At 42.3% G+C, this 14,327-nt stretch overlaps 1 protein-coding gene across 1 annotated transcript; it reads left to right on the forward strand.

Moving 5' to 3' along the window:
- Positions 1-1,387: 1,387 nt before the first annotated feature.
- LOC119741413 (putative hydro-lyase YcsI) lies at positions 1,388-14,270 on the forward strand. Its single transcript, XM_038217156.1, is given in 9 exon segments — positions 1,388-1,417; positions 4,413-4,527; positions 4,949-5,105; positions 5,391-5,589; positions 7,095-7,245; positions 9,106-9,228; positions 11,150-11,341; positions 13,994-14,011; positions 14,014-14,270. Coding segments are annotated over 9 exon segments (1,242 nt in total).
- The last annotated feature ends 57 nt before the right edge of the window (positions 14,271-14,327 follow it).

Consider the following 14,327-nt stretch of genomic DNA (forward strand, 5'->3'; position numbering starts at 1 on the left):
CGCACCTGCATCACCAGTGTCATTTTCTCCTGTGAGTAGAGCTCCCAATTAGGGCTCGACCCATCTAAAGGCTTTCCATCTGTTTTATCGGTCTGTGATGACATTGCCACTTGAGTGGCACAACCTTGCTGGTGATGGGCCAAAAGGCATTATTCTTTATGCCTTCGTATACATGCCACGAATGTTGCCACAGTCAGTAGAGACTTGGATGCTATTACATTTAGCTAGTATACAGTTGTTGGCACCGCGTCCGAGTTGCGGTTCGTTGAGCATTGCTCCGTGCCTATAGTTTCTGAGTAATGTAAGCATATCTTCTCAGATGGGTCCCCTCTGGTATTTAACAAGAGCTGCTCGCTCGGCTTCCATGACCCGCTTACCAAACGTGTCCATATGGCTTCGGTGTAGAATGTGATTCGTGAATGTGATTAATCTCTCTCTTCAGCACTGGCTGAGGGTCAGTGAGGAATATTCATGAGCGCTTGCTCTATTGAATCACTAAAAGCGCTCAAATAAATCAGAGACTGACGTTTTGGCTGTCTTGATGCGTGGACGTCCTTTCTGAATTCTGCTTTGAATGGTGGATTCGTTTGGGATGAAGCTGCCGACCATGGGATGAAGTTGTCCGTCATCGTGCCCGACACAAGTAGTGAAGCTACAGTCGAGTCGACCAATGATGATGATGATGCCGACCCAAATAGTGGTCGGCATAACAGTCAGCGCTGTGATATAGCTGCGAGTGATGTGAACGAAGTTCATTGACGGTCGTAATTCTTGTGATGAAAAAAAAGGCCCAGCTAGCTGGTGCCAGTGACGAGACCTAGGATATGCCTCAACTCTGTATGACACTGGCTTCGTGAAGAAGAACGTGTTGTGGAACGAACAGAGTTATCGCAGCTTTTGCCATTCTCCTTCATTTTCGCGAAGTTTCAGATGCAGGTCGGTCAAGAGTCGTGGTCAGACCCTGCACCTAAGAGTTTTCGGAAGTCCTGTACTAGGTATACAGGTGCTCTGTGGCAGGCACTCTAAGCTTCTGATTGCAGAATCCAGATCCTCGTAGTTGGTCCTTGATCATGTAGAAGAGCAGAGGCTTGGAGAGTAAATGCTCAGGAGGCCAAGAGGAGTTTGAAAGGCGGAACAGATATGCGTCCTTTAATTGCCTCTGCGTCGGCGGTTCAATATTGTAGCGAGATCAATATCGGCTCTTTTCCTCCGAATCCAGCAAAACGCAAGAAAAGGGGACAGGATTTCCAACTTCAGGAGAAACTCTTATTTTATTCAGCAACAAGAACTGTGGTCAACCTGCCACACTGCCACACTACTGCTGATTCCCAGCATTAATTAACACCCTCCTGTGACGTTCCTCGCCATTATTTTGCACGAATGGAGCATGGCGCGTCACTCAGCATCTGACGAAAGCGTAGGTGGCTGAAGCCATTAATTCAGTCATTTCACAGAATCACAGCAAGACACTTACGTTTTCGTTCTCCTCCCCTTCAATAAAAAAAAAATGGTCGCTGGAAAAATGGACATAGCAGGATTCGAACCAGGGACCTAACCAAGTCAGGTGCGCGCCGTGCCGCCGTAGCCCCTCCGCCGGAGACCGCCTAGTGGAAGAAAAGTGCTGCATATTGGTGTCCGTAATATTGAGGGGAGGGAAGAATTTCTCATACTGCAAATCCGACGCCGTGCTGTGGAGGTTTTTTTATGGATACGCTGCCAGCCAGCCGTAGGTGCCATCTGAAGAAATTCTGTCTTGTTTCTTGCAATGCTTGCATGCAGCGATATCGTCAATGTTTAGCCTCTTCAGCTCATGGTCGATGATGGCTCCGTCGCTGAGTGGTGGATCCTGGGGGGCAACCCGTTCAGCCGCTGACTGATGTTATGATACAAAAATGGGGACAAATATAATAAATGCAGGAATATGCTAACGTTCCTAAATCTATTTTCAAATTGCCTTATAGAATGCCGGAGAAAAACCTGAATTTCAAAATTTCCCAGAGGCTTGCCCTACCCCACCCCGATCCCTTAGCAGGACGTGACGTGACTGCACCCCTCCCCATTAATCTCCTCCTCCGTGTCACACGGATAGCGTCCAAATAAACCTTCGCTCGATTTACTCAGAAGATAACCTGACAGAGGGCGGGCTCACTCATTAACAAAAAATTATTGAGGTTAGTAGTACTGCATGCATGCCACTGCACTGCTGCATGCGCTGCCGCGCCGGACTAGTGCACCTGTCCTTGGCCTTGTTGTAGGCCTATGTTCACGATATGTGCCCAGCTGCTAAGGGGGCGGATCTACGTACGTGCCCGCCTAGCCTGTCATAAATTGTTCGAAAACAACGGAATTTGAGTACTTCGTGAATTAAATATTGTAGAGCTGTTGTTTTTTTTGCCCTCGACGTCAACGCATGCCATGCATGCTGAATTTGTGCACACGGCAGGCAAAGTTGACGTCGGTAAACGGCAGTATCCTCGACTCGAGTCACCATTAATAATCGGCGCATTTACATGTACTAAACTATTCTACGTGTTTATTATACGTATACCAGCCTGCAGCTGGAGGAAGGAAACTAACGTACTAACGCGTAACGTTAGGTCGCTTTGCTGAGCACTCAGCAGTCTTTTGCCATGTTTGCTGTCGCAAATCTCGCCTGACCTGTTTATTTGGTGGACCGTATGACATGTACGTTGAGCTACATGTACATTGTGTCGAAGCCCCATTTAATTTGGGCCCAGACTGCCAGATGACTGCCTTCATGACATAGAATTAGATAGAATTCTAGAAGTTAATAGTACAAAAGTAGCCTTCATATATTAACTTTGTTTGGGCATGTTGGGCTGTTTTACAACTTTATTTTTGGTTTTGAACTAGCTGGAGTTACCCAGCCCTGAATTTTATCATTGGGTTGTCATACATGACAACCCAATGATAAAATTCAGGGCTGGGTAACTCCAGCTAGTTTTGAACCAGCACACAGGAAAATGAAGTTGGGAATTTCATTTGTGGAATACACTTTTTAATTTGAGATATTCACCCATGGGCAGATGATTGTGTGTGGTTTGACCGTTTACCAAGTTATCAAAATAGAATTTCGACCGAGCCCCACCCCAATCCATCACTTCCGCAGAATGTACCACTAGTCCCAATGGCTTGCCTACAAATTTTTTTTTTAGTCGTCTTGTCTCAACAAAAAACTTGTCTTTCCATTTGACGCACAGATGGTCCAGTTGTCCGACAGGTTGAGATGTCGAGTCGAGTTGGCAAAAAAACTGGTCGAGTTGTCTGAGCCCAAATTCAAGGTGTCCGGCCTTTCACATTCCCATTCCTTGATTGATCAATGCTGATGTTATTGTTGACGTTATTACAATGTGTCCCTACCTTCATGGTATTACTAGAGCCTCAGTCTCGGGCTTGCCAAAGAGGATTGCCAATCTTTTGCTGCCTGCATCCGTGGTCTTTATAATCCATACTAAAGCTTTGTAGTGATGATCAAGGAAACCAGGGAAGAAGGTATTTCGTAGTAGCCCACCTTACTATTCAAAACATCGGGCTTTCTATCTGTAGGCCCCTTCCTCAGATTTTTTTTCTAAACTGTTCATGGATAGACCACCAACCATTGCCAACAGGTTGGCAACAGTTGTGTGATTGTGATACTAAATTGTGTCCCATAACTATAGTTGTGTTTTTTAAATACCAAAGCTTTCAGCATACACGTGTGTATTCTCAACGAGTACAGGTTTATGTGACTGTACATGTAAGGGCTCTTGCAATTAGTTGCATTATTTCTCAGAATTGGGTAAGTGCAGTGTACCATTGGCTCAGGTTCATAGGTCATCAGGACATGGAAGCATGCAGGCCATAACTTGAAATTAGGGCTGTGACTGTCCCGACTATACCGAATATTTGAATGATAGATCATCAACCGAACATTCCAATAGCTTTTTACCTGTTCGAATATTGTGATGTTGTTTTAATCGTAAAGTTGGGATGTTTTAATTGTCAGATGCCACTGTTTGTTGACTGCGACAGCAACTTTTTTTGTAGACAGCTGTTCACTGTTCTCATCCTTTCATCACAGGCTAGAGTGACAGTTATAAAATAATTACTGCAAAATATTTCAGCGGCGCATCACCGATCACTGAACTTCTGAAGGGTAGGGCATGCAGATGCATCTGGCGTGTTTAAAGTTGATCGGCGAGTTTCGAATATTCGAATATTCAGTCAAGCAGTTTTGAATAATCAAATACTCAATTTTTCGAAATAGGACAGCCCTACTTGAAATACATGTATCTGGTTGCCAAATATCATGTGAATTCTGGATCTGGATCAGGGCCTGGAAAGACATTTGAAAACGAAAGATCTAATTCTTTAGCACCCATTTCAAGTGATGTTTTTACCCCATGTAACAGATTAGACATGCGGTCCCTAGCAGAGAAGATCTTGCCCAGGCTGAGCCTGAAGTAGCTCGGAAACTCTTTCGATCAGGAAAATTCTTCAAGGAGAGTACCTCGGGAATGTGCCAAGGTCAGTCTTATGGTTGTGAATTATGTCGCTGCTATTTTTCCTTTTGATGGTCCACTGGAGGTGGTAAACTATGGTAAAATTATTTAGCACTCATGAAATGGTCAATGATTCGTGACCAATGACCTTGAGAAAAATTCTGCAGTCATTTCAGCCAAACGCTCCAAATTTCCCCTGAAAATTACAAGATACCTAACTAGACATTTTACGGGTAGGGTTTTTGTGTGTTGACTGAATTTGACTTGTCAGAGTGCTTGCTTGAAATATAATCTGACTGTTGGTGACTAGCATGTGTAAAAGGCATGGCAGGGGAAGTGGATAGAATGTTTGACTGTCTGTGACTGTTTAGACAGTAGGAGGGTTAATTGAAGAAGTTAAAGTCATTAATTGTTACTTTGTTCAATGGTTCACCTGTCAATTTCAGGTCGAGTACAGACCAATTTGCTAGCACTGGACAAGTTACTGGCTGAGGACTTTGCCAAGTTCTGTGCTGCCAACTCGGGTCCCCTGCCTGTCCTATTTCAGTCCGAGGTCGGCCAGTTCACTGCTCCAGGTCTAACTCAAACTGATTCCGATGTCAGGTGATTAAAAATGTCCTAACTATTTCTTAATTGTGGATATGGGCAATTCCACGGCTACTCATGTTACATTTTTGATGTACTTTTGAGTTTCCTTGGGCTGTAATTACCTTACTGAAAAGGTTTAATAATTGTTATCCCTGTGGTAGATAGAGTAGACCTAGACCTACCTATTAGCACAAAGATGACGTCCAGAAAAATGTGTTATGTATGATAAACAAGATGCACAAAATTGGTTACTCACGTTACATTTTCATATTGTAGTTGATGTCTTCCTTATCCGTACAGAACAGATCTGCCAGCCTACAACATCATTGAAAATGGGGAGGTTACCCACACCGTCAAGAACATCATGGGTTTCAAGGAGTTCCTTCGGGACTACGTCTTCTTCTATCAAGGTTGCAGCTTCACATTTGACCAATCTTTTCTGGCTGCAGGCGTGCCCCTGAGAAATCTGGAACACAATACCCGTATCAGTGTATTCACGGTAAGGATTGAGTGTTTTGGAGCATTGAAAGGGTCTTTAAAGGGAATGTACAACATTTGCTTTAGCTGCAGTTTTCAGATATAAATGAATTTGGAGGATAAGTATGTTATAGCAAACTGACTTGTTTCACTTTTTGGGCTTGTAGATACTGGAAAAACCAAGAAAATCAATCATGTTCTTGTAGTCTAGTTTCCCTAACCCCACTTAAGATGAAACAGAGCAATTTATAGACTTTGGGGAATTGTAAGGTCAAAGAATCAGTCTAGCAGGCTTGTACCCCTTCACTGGTGTGTAATCAATTGCAAAGAAAATGCGGAATAACTTAATATGAAAAACTAGGAGCAGTTGTTGAAAAAAGCCAGTTTTTTTCCAACGCTGGAGGCCGACCAGCGTTGGAAAAATACAGTTTTTCTTGAAAATGTCAGCACACCAGGAGCCATGATTTTACAGGATGCTTCAGACTGTCATTCCCTAACAATTCAGTAAGGTATTTCATGATTATTTGATCATTTTGTGTTTTGATGTTTGCAAATGTTGTATCTTCCCTTAAACCATAAAAGGGCGGGAGGGGGGGATTATCCCCTTCACTTTTCTAGCATATTTTTACCAAACGCGCGTTTCTCGTCGTGAGCTTTCGTGACTTTCTATCTTCAATTCTGGTGCAGGTTTTGGTACCAAATTTATGGAAATTGACCTTAGGGTCACCGTGCTGTGCGACATTAATTGTGGCTGGTCACCATGGAAATCGCATTTCCCCATTTACCATACATGGAAAATTAGTACAGCTTGCTGCGGTAAAAGTGTGCTAACTTGGAAATTAAAAAATTAAAAAATACACTTTGACTTATGAAAATCAAATTCTGTGAATGTGTTCAGATTAAATCTCGCTACGTGTGTGCCGAGTTTCATCCATTGAAAGAAATCTGTAAATATCTGAAGACTGGTTTTGCAAGAATAATTGCACAATTGGAGATCATCGGTCAATTACTAGTTGATTTTGACGTATTTGTATACTTACGCCTATAGCAATATGCCAACGTCTCAAGTCAAACGATAGGCAATACCTCATATGAAAATTCCTGGTCTTGGCTCCCTGCTGTACATATGGTACAAGCAGCTGTTGTAACCAGCCATGCTACTGACCTAGGCAACATGGCCCCGATTGTCGACTAGACTAGTCCAACTATGGGATCTGTGCTAGAACAAGAGAGGCTGCTTTTCGACACTGGTTTGTGCGCGAATGGCGAGAAGTACCGTAGTGCGACTAATTGTCTTCTGAATGTGCACAAACCCATGGCATCTTCGCATGAGCGTCAGACGTCTTCAGCAATGCGTTTGAATGTCTCTCCCAGTGGTCTCCCCCAACTCTCCCTTTCTTGCCGTTGAGGGGGTACTTGTGCACGGAGCCCATAGTTGACAGTCGACGGTTTGAGCAAAGATATTCAGATCTGATTACCATAGTTTTTGCCTGAACTTCCTCATTGTTGTTTTGTTGTATCTATTAGACCAGTGTAAAGTGCCATCCAGTCGGGCCATTCAAATGCCAGATGGACGTGTCTATGAGACCAATCCCACGTGATCTGGTGGAGACGGCCTTCAAAGTGACCCTCCCTTTGACCAATTACCACGGGGCTCCTGTGCATATCGGTGATCCGGGTAAGTGCGTATAGATCTCTTAAATTCTGTTTCATTTACTTCTCAGGGAGTTTGCTTTAATTAACTATATCAATATTAGGTTTTGTCCTTCACCGACGTATAAGCACTGTATACTCAGTGTGTTACCTCCCGAGTGAAAGTTTGAGTAATTTTTGTTTCGAACTTTCACTCGGGAGGTAACACACTGAGTACACAGTGTTTATACTTGGTGAAAGGCAAAACCTAATATTGATTTACGTCGAGGCACCCAGGAAAAACTAAAGTCCTTACAGAGTTGAAGTTCAGCACTTCGCAAGTCAAATCTCAAGTTCTTCACAAATCAGTCGCAAGTGTAGCAGGAGATGAACAATGACACAGGAATGCCTTTTGAATGATGTGACTTGCCTTGACACTGAAGGACTTTTGATTTACATGTGAGGGCTTGGTTGCAACCCTATGATCTGTTGACAGGGATTAAACCCTGACCCACATCATTACTGTAACTGACAGGAGACCTTTAGACAAACTACGGTGACGGTAAACATGCAGGCCCTTTTTCTCTTTCAATGGCCCCTTCCTGCCTGTCAATCACACAGTACGCATTGACCAATAAGATCACAACTTTTGGCCAGGTGATCATACATGTAAGCTATAGCCATAGAGCTATATTAAATTACCGGAGAGCTAACTCTTCATTCTTGCGCGCGGAGAAGCTTTGAAGCCGCCCTGGGCGCAGATATTTTGAATTTATGTGTGTGTTGTAGAACACAATCAAAATAGATGGATTAAATTTCAAATGTATACTCTAAATGCAACGCGCAAGTAGAAGATACGCAAACAACTTAAGCGCGTCATTACGGCTCAAAAAACGTCACAGCGAAAAGCAACTGCAGCGGAGGGACGCGCAGACGTTGCACTGTTTGCATAGAGCAAAATGAAACACTCATTTGCTTATCGTGCGTTTCGGTTTGGGCGTATCGGCTTCGATGACGCACCGGTATGGAATACAAACGCAGATATGCAAATAGACGTACAAAATTTCTAGTTCTCTGTAGGTTTGTGTACAAACATGGATGCGCCCAGTAGGCACCATTTTGTACATGAGTTAGCGCTCTAGTAATTTAATATAGCTCTATTGATATAGCTCAGTCAAATTCAGCTCTTAGCATTGAGCGCGTTTGATTACTTCCCTTGTGCTTACTCGCGCAAGCCCGACTGCGTTCGATTTAGCTCTCACGTGACTTCTCGCACTTACTCAAGCTTGGCCCAAGTAACTGACCCACTGAGCCGGTTACTTGGTAGTCTCCCACAATACAATGCGAAAACATGGCAGCAAAGTCTAACGTTGTGGCAGCAGGGATTCAAAAGTGTCTCATGCAGCTTTACTTCACATAGTACTAGATGACGGGAGGAAAGTTAAGTTAATTTTTAACATACCCAGCATTTATTGTTCAGTTCTGAAGAGCACGTAGTGGCCACCATGGCTTGTTTCACTGGCTCGAATCCATTTGCAAATGACATCTCGACCCGCTCCATTTGGTATGGCTCGACCTCGAGTAGCCCGAGGTGATTAGTTTATTGCTACAGATTGCGCATGTGCATCAATACCCAAGACAAAAGTACGGGTGAGCGGGAGAGAAGTAATCGAACGCGGTGATTGTGAGACATGGGTACAAACCAATGGTGGATGGGGCGTACGGCCATATCAGGAATGGTCCATTCTGAGGAAGCACATTATTGCTTCATCAGGGTGATGAGTACAGGAAGACAATTTGAGTTTGATAGCTGTCATCCAAGTGTCCTCCATTTTAATGATATCCATTATGAAGTTGTTTCCACTGTGAAGTGAGAGTGCTCAATCTTTTCATACACTGTACATAGCACTGATTGGGGTACCAGACGTAAACAAGCCTGACTACCTGGATCCTACGATTTTTGAGGAAGGAGACATCCCTGTCTTTTGGGCCTGTGGCGTTACTGTAGTGGAAGCTGTCAAGGCTGCCAGTGAGTGATATCTGCTTTAAAAAGAAATTGTATAACACTTACATGTAAGTAAGACGCCATGCCTGTGCATTGACTAAATGTGACCTACCGATACATGGTACTGAAGCAAAAGGAACACTCTCAGAAATCTTGATTTAATGAATCGGTGCTCAGGGTCAAATACCGGTATATGCTAATCATGTCAAATCGGTTATGGTTTTTCGTAGTTTTGAGTGGCAAAGGGCTCCTTGTTCCTCTTCTATAAATTGAATTTTTATTTCTGAAAGTTGAAAAAAAGTGATGATTTAGAGCAATACAAATGGTACCACTGACAGCCAGTGAGTTAATTATGGTGTATTAAAAGGTATTCCGAAAAAGTCAAAGTTAAGGGTTAATTCTCATGTGACACACAGGCATCCATGGGTGGGAGTGGCACATGTTTAACAATTTGAGTGAGTTGTGTTGACAAGTGTTGCAAAAGACACTCCTACTTAAATAAGAGTAGTTCATAATACATTCCACCTCCAGGTGTTAGCCTGTCTAGGTATCCGTTATACATTTGTATATTTCACGGTCTGCAATGTGCAGTTAATCAATTTACATGTATGTTTGTGTACCTGTCCCCACACAACACAATAGCTGCATATGGAAACTTTGTTTTGTTATTCAGACACAAGTGTTTCATCTTCAAATGTGTAGGTATAAAAAAACAAAATTACAAACACTGCAGGGCCTTGTAAAAAAAAAATACTACATGCCTGCGCGGATGTGTGGTAAATACTACACATTAGTGATAGCCCTGTTGCCATCTCTCAATAGGCTGACTCCACGCTTACATTATTGTTGTAACTTAGTACTCTGGGAGCAGGAAACAGGTTTAATTGAATTTCTGATTTTCCTTCCTTTAAAAATAAAAATGTTGGGAACTACAAATCAGAATGAAAGAAAAAATGACATATTATAAAAAAAATTGTAGGATTCAATTAAAAAACAAATATATGTAATAAGGAAGAAGAAAACTCCTACTTTTGGGAAAATGAAAAACAGAAGTCTGAAGCCCATCTTGAACCCACAATCAGCAGATCCGTAATCCTACAAACTCTTATGCCGTGTTCTACAATCCCTTTAAGATACATGTAGCAGCAAGGCTATCACTTTTGGGAAGTTGGTAGATTCATGTTTGTGCGCCATATGGTTGCAGACCAGTAAATAAACTGCCATAGACCATAGACCCCAATAATAAATGCCCCCCATTCAAAAATTCAGGAAAAATACTCACACAACTCTCCAAGGTATTCCAGACATGCATCAAAGCTAATTTGATCATCTTTCATTTTCTTTTTAATTTTGGGGGCTAACTGATGACTTTCAGGAGAAATTTACATCCGAAGATGATCACCTCAAAATGGTCCTGAAGCCCACTGCCATTTTGAAAAACGACGTCAACACTCCATTGCAAAATAGAGCACTTTTAGGGCTCCAATTCCATCCAAAATGAACGGAACTACAATCTCACAGTCCTGTGCATGGCTTCCACCCATATTTTTTTACAAACCCTCAAGTTCATGGCCCACAATATGCTCAAAAAACGAAGAATTTGAGGGTATGCAAATTGTGATTTGGCCGCGTAGGCGATTTTGGACCGATTTACTGGCCTGCAACCATATTGTACATTAGTTGCTCATCAGTTTAACTCATACCCAGCATCCTATTCATGGTTGCATGGTGACCACTACTTCTATTAGCTCTAATTAGTTTGTTTGACATAAAGGGTCAACACTTGTGTGCGTGTGAAATGTTAGTACAGTAAGTACGATATTTGGGTAATCTTCCACTCAAAAGTGCCTTGCAAATTGTTTAAAATTTTCATTATTCATTTGTTATTTTTTTTAAATGTGACGTTATTGTGTAATTTCAGTTTTTTTTCTTTGCTAATATGCAGAGCCTTCTCTAGCATTCAGCCATTTCCCAGGGAACATGTACATTGCAGACGCACCTTTTCAGAGCCAAGACGACTCCCCAGCTGACGTTAAAGTAGTCACTCTCTGCGAAATGCCTTACTGGGCCAGTGTGACATCCGAGGCTGTCGTGAAACAAATCAAGCAGCTGGAGGGCTTCATTGCTGAGGACTTAGGTGGGCAAATCAAATATATATTCAGCATTTCAAAGAGCCTAAAGTCGTTGATGAAATGAACTTTTAAATCTTTGAAAAGGCCATCGCGATTTTGAAATTTTAAACTGAGCAGCTACCCGGTATAAAAGGCCGGTAATTAGGCTGTGCTGAACTCACCAAATATTCGAATATCCGATCATTGACCAAATATCCAAATAGCATTTTTTAATTAATTCGAATATTCAAAAAATGAGAGCAATCTCGAGGTATTAATGAAAAATGTCCATGATGTTATTTAACATTGCGTGGTTTGATTGTTTGCCAGATGCCACACTTTTCTTGAAGGCAATTTGGAGCGTGACTTGAGAGCCTTCGAGAGGAATATTAGCTCAAATTTCTTTGGCCCGATATCATCCATTCTGCTCCCTGTTCGTTATATTATTTGAATCAGCTCTTTGTCCATTTTGACAAGCGCAGATGCACGCAAGTACATTGTCGGCTAGTTGAGGTTGACACATGCTTAACTTAAAGGTAGCGCCCATCATTTGTTATTTGTGCATTCTGTTCGTTTGAAGCAACAAAAGTGCTCAAATTTTTAAGAAGGGTGTTGAACAAACCTGATGAAGTTTCAGCTCAGTAAATGCTGTGTATTCCGAGTAAACAATATTCTAGGATCTTGATTTCAAATCAATAGTTGCTCAGTCACGTTTTGAATTGGGCCTGAATTCAGCGTCCGAGACACGTTCTCACTGAAAAAGTCAAAGTTAAGGGTTAAAGATATAGTCCATCATTTGTAATTTGTGCATTCTGTTTGTTTGAAGCAACAAAAGTGCTCAAAATCTAAAGAAGGTTGCTGAACAACTAACCTGATGAAGTTTCAGCTCAGTAAATGCTGTGTATTCCGAGTAAACGATATTCTAGGATCTTGATTTTAAATCAAAAGTTGCTGAGTCATGTTTGAATTGGGCCTGAATTCAGCGTCCGAGATACGTTCTCACTGAGCCGATTGCAGCTACGTGATGTCGGGCACTGAATCGACGAATTATAGCAACCGCGCACTTGTGCGTCGTGCCAACGCTTGTGCGCGCTTCGCCGAATAAACAGAAATTTCCAACGATGCGTACGCATCGTTGGAAAGCCTTCTTTCATTGATTTCTTCAAATGACACCTTGCCGGAAAGAATAATTTCACAGGGAGATTAGTCCCATAACTATCTTTAAACCAAGTATGATTTTCAACAATAATTACATCAGTTACTTTTTAGATAGCTGCAAATGATGGACTGTACCTTTAATTAGTGCATTTCGAAATCAAATATCGATCAAGTCCAAGTATTCCAAGTGGAATAATAATCAAATACTACATTTTTCACAAACGCACAGCCCTATCAACCCAGCCATGAGGCCGATTGAGCAGATGATACACACATGCCGAGTAATGAAGTCTCAAGGCCATCCGAATTTGATTTGCCGAGTCCCTGTTGAATTGTTCATAATAAAGAGTGTCAGAAACTATTTACATGTATACAACCCATTGCTTAAAAAATGCATGTAACGCAACATGCACAGATGCCAACGTTAAAAATTAAAAAAGAGTAATTTTCTATCAGACACCTGCTGAAAACAAGAAATTCCCTACATAACATGATCCACCATGAGCAATGTTGATGTCACAGCGACACATGTTGCAGAAGGCATATTTTTCCCCACGATAGATTTCACAACAAAGTCCCACTTTTTACTGTACTCATCTTTAAACTTCTGGTAAAATGAAGCCATCGTTGTTTGTTCTTTGATTAGCAAAATTAAAAAAACTATAACGTTCGATTGCCACAGAAAATGCATGCATTGCAATTTCTGTGAATTGCAGAGTAGAGCACGCGGTTTAATCCACCGCCCCAGGGCACGCTCATAACGATTGGGCGATAACTGTTTGCCAACCTACTTCCACGTATTGCCTATGTGTAAACTTGGAAACCAGACTATTGTTTATCATGCCCAATTGGGCTCTTTTACTTTGAGTGATGTCATTTTGTGCACACATTTCATGTCGGCGCTCAAGGGAGGTGTGGCGCGTCATCAGGCATCGTTCCCGCCTCAAGACGGCCTCACGGCAACGTCTCGAGCCGACTTGACTGACTGCTCTTTTATCATGTTTATGCACTAAAAATCGCACACCCAACAGTTTGATACCAAATCCCATTTTATTAATACCCGCTATGCAAAAACAGTCAAGATACTACACGTAATACAAATTGTGCACACATTATTTATTCACTTAAAATCTTGGTTCATGTGGTTCATGCACATATGACACAAAGTACGCCCAGTTAAATGTGCACTAATTCCTACAGCAGTGCGTTTGAACGTCTCTCCCAGTGGACTTCCCCAACTCTCCTTTTGTAACCATTGAGGGGGTACTTGTGCAGTGTGCATAGAGTCTATTACTGTTCCAACATGTCTCCCCTTGTAGATGAACATGCACGCTCATTTTAGCACGATCACTTTCATAAAACCCTTGTGTTCCCCTTCATAAAAGTTCATATAGACCTTGCCCTTCATCTTCAGATGGCCCCTTGGCCATTGTATTAAAATAACTTGTTTGAGCCATAGTTCCAATCATTTACATGCAACTTCGTTCCAAAATAACAATAACACACTTTGTAATTTACAGGTAAGAGGCAAATTGGCAATCTGTTGTCCCCGACGATCTCCTGAAGTCCGTCCTGGCCCTGTCCCATGCTTCATCGGTTGCCTTGACCACCGGCTTCCCTTGCTTTGTGAATAACAAGAACCCCTATGAGGATGACGGGCCGCCTGGTGCCGTTGCCATAGCGATGATGCTGCAAGCACTCGGCAAGAAGGTTGACCTGCTGGTGGATAAGACGCTGTACGAACCCCTGACCAGGGTACTGGAAGCCTTAGTGGAACAAAGTAAGTGCACATGGTAGGGCTTTTGGTTTATTTGGAAAGGCAAACAAGGCAAACGAAGTGGCGAATGCTACACT

Source organism: Patiria miniata, unplaced genomic scaffold (genome assembly GCF_015706575.1).
Source record: "Patiria miniata isolate m_02_andy unplaced genomic scaffold, ASM1570657v1 HiC_scaffold_5, whole genome shotgun sequence".
NCBI lineage: Eukaryota > Metazoa > Echinodermata > Asteroidea > Valvatida > Asterinidae > Patiria > Patiria miniata.